Source organism: Chiloscyllium plagiosum, unplaced genomic scaffold (genome assembly GCF_037043375.1).
Source record: "Chiloscyllium plagiosum isolate Xiang-an unplaced genomic scaffold, Cpla_swu_hap1 HiC_scaffold_10, whole genome shotgun sequence".
Lineage (NCBI taxonomy): Eukaryota > Metazoa > Chordata > Chondrichthyes > Orectolobiformes > Hemiscylliidae > Chiloscyllium > Chiloscyllium plagiosum.
The window spans coordinates 40,647,414-40,653,513 of NW_028270148.1; the positions used below are offsets into that span (position 1 = coordinate 40,647,414).

The 6,100-nt window shown below is 41.4% G+C and overlaps 1 protein-coding gene across 4 annotated transcripts in view; it reads left to right on the forward strand.

The window, feature by feature from the left end:
* haao (3-hydroxyanthranilate 3,4-dioxygenase) overlaps nt 1-5,665 on the forward strand; it is a 45,612-nt gene extending 39,947 nt beyond the window's left edge. For all 4 annotated transcript variants that reach the window (XM_087991285.1, XM_087991284.1, XM_087991282.1 and 1 more), the window contains 4 exons: nt 4-152; nt 268-333; nt 3,714-3,796; nt 5,139-5,665. In XM_087991285.1, coding sequence (XP_087847411.1) covers nt 4-152; nt 268-333; nt 3,714-3,796; nt 5,139-5,220 — 380 coding nt within the window. In that variant the 3' untranslated portion in view covers nt 5,221-5,665. The remainder of the gene's footprint in view (nt 1-3; nt 153-267; nt 334-3,713; nt 3,797-5,138) is intronic.
* Nucleotides 5,666-6,100: the final 435 nt, after the last annotated feature.

The following is a 6,100-nucleotide window of genomic DNA, read 5'->3' on the forward strand; positions in this document are numbered from 1 at the left end:
CAGACAAGTTGCAGAAAGAACTTCCATTTTGTCTAAACACTATTAGCACTGTTATGAAACCATTTTCACTTCAAGATTGGCTCTGCCAGCACAATCAGGATATCAAAGAAAAGTGTGTTATTGACATGTTTGGTGATCAGTTTGAGACCAAGGTGAAAGAAAGAGTTTAATTCTGTTAGAGATTTGTTGAGCTTGGTTGCAATAATTTATATTATCATCGGTTTGTGCCTGTTAATTGTGATGTGCCTGTTTGTGTGGTTCTGACAGACAGTAGTGTATGCAACTGGAGAGAGTGAGGAAAAGCAGAGTGCAGACACCTGGATATGGCAGCTGGTAAGAGGCTTTAATGTTCATCTCATAATATTTTTCTGACATTCTTAAGCATGAATCAAATCTAGCTTTCAGTTCTTCCATATGCTTTCAGAATAAGGTTTAATTTTTGCCTCATAGCTGGCAGGCAGAGCTACTGCAGCTTAAAGATATATCTTTGTCTAGATGCCAATGGTTCACAAATGGCCGGCATCATATGGTCCACACTGAATGAAATCACTGTCATCTTGGCCACGACTTTCAAAAGCTACAGCTAAGGTATTCATCAGCTATATGGGCAGAGCACAAGCATGGAAAAAAAATCAAGATAAACATGGAAAATAGGAGCAGAAGTGGGTCGTTCAGCCCTTTTGAGGATGATCATCCTATTCAGTACCCTGTTCCCACTTGCACCCCATACCCTATGATCCCTTTAGCCCAAGAGCTAAATGGATTTCCTTCTTGAAAACATTCAAACTTTTTGCCTCAAACCATAGAAACCCTACAGAGTGGAAGTATTTGGCCCATCAAGTCCACACCAACCCTCTGAAAAGCATCTCACCCAGACCCACCTACCCTATATTTCCCATGGCTAATCCACCTAGCCTGTACATTCCTGGACACTATGGTGCAGCATGTGCAATCCATCCAACCTGCATATCTTTGGATTGTGGGAGGAAACCAGAACACCTGTAGGAAACCAACACTGACACAGGGAGAATGTGCAAATTCCACACAGACAGTTGCCTGAGGCTGGAATTGAACCCAGTTCCCTGGTGCTGTGAGGCAACAGTGCTAACCACTCAGCCACCATGCCACTCCTCACTTCCAATGACTGGGAATTCCAAGGCTCACCACTCTCTGAGTGAAGAACTATGTTCTCATCTTGGTCCTAAATAGCCATCCTGTATCCTTAGACCAGGACCCCTGCTTCTAGACTCTGCAGTTATTGAGAATATCATTCCTGCATTTATCTTGTCTGGTCTGTAAGAATTACATAGAATTCTATGAGAATCACCCCCTGTCCCCAACTATTTTAAACTCCAGTGACTATAGCCCTATCTGATCCAATCTGTCTTCATACGTCAGTTCTGCCATAGCAGCAATCAGCCTGGTAAACCTTTGGTGCACTCCCTTCAGAACCAGAACATCCTTCCTCAGAGAAGAAGACCAAAGCTGCGCACAATACTCGGATGTGGTCTCACCAAGGTCCTGCTCGATTGCTGCTCCCATACTCAAATCCTCTCACTCTGAAGGCCAACATACCATTTGCCTTCTTCACAGCTGCTGCACCTGCTTCTTTACTTACAGAGGGACGGGAAATGAGATGTGCCAGCCTTAGGCACGTTTCTGCCCAATTCTTTATGCTCAATTTTCATCTGGTAGCATTTTGTGTGCTACAGTGTGCATTTCATGTCAAATCTTCAGTAAGGGCTTGCGATGTTTACATGGATACCTGGCACAACTTCACAAGTTTCATCCTTAGGGCTTTTCTTCTGTTTATTCAAAAAGTGTTGCAAAGACAAAAAGGAAATCCCACGTGCATTGGAGTAGTTTTTTTCCTTCCACACTTCCAGTCAGTTTTTCACACTCCATTATTAATTTTTCAATCATTCTGAATTGTTCATTCATTGTCTTGAGAGTTTTTTTTTTAACTTACTCATTGCACAAGTCTATTTTAAAATATCCCAAATAAACAAATCAATTTTTTTCTACAAAGTCACCTGAAAGGCACTTAAGTCTGTGATCTGATATCTGGAGTGTCCTTGGCCAGGCAAGCTGGAAGATTAAATAGAGATGCTCTCCTTCTGTTTCACCTCTCACTGGACTTTCCACTAATGGTCTACAATATGTGACTCATATCTGGTTGAATATTGTGATGAATCCTTTTTTTCTGCTGTATCGATTCATGCTGCAGGAGCCAAAATTCAGTGAACATTGCACCATTAGGAGTCGACGCAATTCAAAAGATGCTATATTTGACTTCCAAAGTATTAGTTATGTTCAATTCTGCCTAGCAACAGGATCTGTTGCAGATGTTTCAATAGGTCACTCAGGACAGTTCAGGGTTCACTGAAGAGGAGTCTGAAAGGTGACCAGCAAGGAGACTAGAAGACAGTGTGGGAGTGATGGAAAAGGAGATTCCATGTTAGATGTCATATCAGACTTAAAACATTACCTCTGTTTCTCTCTCTGCAGATGTGGCTACCCCTGCTGAGTTTCTCCAGCATTTTCTGTTTTATTTCAAATTTGCAGCATCTGCAATATTTTGCTTTTATCCATGTTAGGCAGGACTGCTAAAGCAGTTGAAACTACATGGGTTCTGTGTACTGCTGTGTCATGAAGTCCTAAAGGAGTTGAATACCTGTGTTTTGAGGCCTCAGGGAAGACCTCGAAGCTCTGTAAGGCCTGCACACAATTAATATTTAGTCCATTGAACTTCATGGGCTCTGCTTATTTGGGTACATAGAAGTCAGAGAGCAGTTGGATACCTCTGCGTAGCGAGGACCCAGAGAGGTTCTAGGAGCTGTGAAGGGCTGAAAAGAAGCCAATCCACAATTAGTTCAGCACAGCAGAGAGTGGACGTTTGAAATTCCACTGTATTTGTTTTGTGCAACTGAGCAAAACTGGAGCTCAGGAAAATCCAATGGCAGTACCGGCTTGGTGAAGCTCACTGTTTGTGAAAAGCTGGAGTTGTGCTGTGAGTAAATGTTGGAGTGCAGTTTTCAAGAGATGGGCTGAGATGGAGGTTGAGATCACTGAGGAGTTGTTCAGTGCAGCAGTGAGAGATTCTAGGTGAGATTTGGGAAGCAGTAAAATGAAGATTTTAAAGAAGAGTGGGTGAAACAATACAAGGCCTTGGAGGAGGAGAAGATGCAAACCAAGTAGAGAAAGAAAACCAAGGCGTGACATGGTGATGGTTGTCACTCTACCAATGAATGGTGATAGGAAATGTAAATAAATGAAAAAGCATTGTGATATTAGAATATACTTACTGAGTCATGAAATGTGCCTTTGAATTCTGCTGGGACACTACAATATTCACGAACATAAATTAACCATGGGCTGTAAGTCTCACTTTGACCACCTGAGGGCGCTCTTGCTATTCTACAGTCACATGAACTTTGAAATGGCTTGTGTTTTAAGCAACTCCTCTGCTTGACTGAGTTGGAATGATTTCAAGCCATTCCCAAACACTTGACTGTATTTTGTATGCAGTTGATTTATTTTGTTTCAGCAGAGATTGGATTTGGAGACTAGAAAGTCACGCGTTCACAAGTGCTCATTGGCCTTAACAGTGTGTCACGAGGGTATAATATATTTTTTTTATATATGACAGATCACAACCAAGCATAATCATAACTTTTACGTAAAGATGGCTCTTCAATTATTCTCTTTTTCAGGAGGGTAAATCTGTTGTGGTGATCGATGGCAAGACTACCAAACTTACTGCTGGAGATAGCTTTCTCGTCCCATTAAATACTAAGTAAGTGTATATACTGAAGACAGTTAGGTCTGTAAAATTATAAGAGTCACAGTATCACAAACTAGAGAAAACAGACCTCTCAGTTGCATTTCTACTGGTTCATTATTCCTGCACCTCCTGCTACAAAAATAATCGACCATGGAAGTGGAAAGTGAGCTTAGTGAGATGTGATGGCGGTGGTGATTTTATGTAATTATGTTTTGGGTATTAAGAGGAGAAAGTGAGGGCTGCAGATGCTAGAGATCAGAGCTGAAAATGTGTTGCTGGAAAAGCGCCGCCTTATGCCCGAAACATTGATTCTCCTGTTCCTTGGATGCTGCCTGACCTGCTACGCTTTTCCAGCAACACATTTTCAGCTTTGGGTATTAAGACCCAAGTTCACCCCATCTTCAGTTAAGACTCTCCAGGAGCCAGTTAAAGACCATTTGAAGGGCCCCATCTGCCTAGTCTGCAATTAATTTGGCCTATCTGATGGTTAATCAATGAGAGCAACTGATGGGGATGTCCCTCATAATGTTTGCACAATGGAAGGGCAGAAGTTAGGGAAGGGGGCCGTCTGCAGACAGTCAGTCAGATCTTGCCCTAATTTTCTGACTCCTCACTCCCTCCTTTTGACCCCTAACCCAAGAATCCTTCCCCATCCCTCTCAAAAATATTGACTTTTCCTATGGGAATCTGATGTGAGAGGCACAGAGCTGCTGGCCGTCAATGGGCTAGCAGCTCTTGGCAGCTAACATTTCCTTCTTGCAGGTCCTAATTCCTGTAGCTCACTGGCAACCAATCAGCTGCCTGATTGTGAGAAGATCCGACAGGCTTCCCCACCTTCGCAGGCCTCAGCTTTCTCTTGTCCAAACTCTCCCACTTTCAAACTTAGTCCACCGGATAGTCCGTGTCTTTTTCCCCAGGATGGGAATGTCAGTTATTAGGGGACATGGGATTAAGGTAAAAGTAGAAAGTTTAAAGGAGTTGTGAGAGACAGGTTTTTTGCACAGAAGGTGATAAATGTCGAGAATGCACTGCCAGAGGAGGTGATAGAAGCAGATACAGTTGCACTGTTTAAACATTTAAGAGGCATCTTGATGGATACATGAACAGGCAGGGAATAGAGGAATACAGACTGCAGAGAGGCGAAAGGTTTTTACTTTTGAAAGGCTGATTTAATGTGTTGGTGCAGGCGTGGTGGCCTGTTCCTGTGCTGTTTTGTTCTTTGAGATCAGTCAACTCCTGCAATTTCCTGCTCTCCATGTTCCAGAAATAAAAAGCAATCTGCTGTATTCTCAGCACTGAAATAAAGAATGCATGTTCATTTCATTTCAACCTTTCTATCTTTTCTTTATGCAAGATATATTTGGAAAAGAGCTGAAGGAACAATTGCACTTTGTGTCATACAGGATCCAGCCCTGAAGAAATCCTATGTTAAATAACAATCCTGCAGGCTCAGCATTATCCTCACCTGTCTCATTCATTGCACATGTAATTGTTGGAATAATTTGAAGTGAATCCTCTCATTTATTATAATTACTTTTTTTAAAATTTTGGATAAAGAATGAATCACAGGTTAAAAGAATGAAAATCTTTAGATGTTCTAAATACAGATACATGGGAGAGGGGCTAAAAAAAGGCCCTCCATTGGTCATTATATGAGCTGAATCTGAAGAATAAGCTGCTGTGGCTCTGAGACATTTGACTTGTGCTGGAATGTGATCTGAACTTGATCAACAAAATCCAGGCAATTATTGTTTTTTAATGTAATAATGCAATAGTTAGTAATTAATCAGTGTGGTTTGCATTATGTATCAATAATAAGAGGAAATTCAACTGATTGTGATACACAACAACTTAAATAAAAATATCATTCGTACAATGCTCGATCCTTCTTGCAAGCAGTGATTCGAAACCAAGCACAGGTTTGACCAGAAGCAAGTTTGGAATGCAGAGGAGATACAAAGTGCAGATTTCTATAATTTTTATATTAATTTTTACAATGAATTTGTGTTTATTCTAATGTTTAAGTCACAAAGTGTAATCAAATTCGGGAAATAGAATAGGAAACTGGGAGGTGTAAGGCTGAGGTAATTCAGTGCCACTGCTGAATAATTACAGTTCGCTGAGTCAGTTGATTTTCTTGCAAATGTTTTGTCTCCCTCCAGAGTGACACCTTCAGTGCTGTGAGGCCTCCACATGAAGCGCTGTCATTGTGATTCTGCCCTGAATTTATACGGTTCTGTCTGTTGTGGGCAGGTGGTTCTACTTCCAGTTTTGTAAAGTAGTGGTCTGTAGATGGGGTCTATTACAACATGTTTG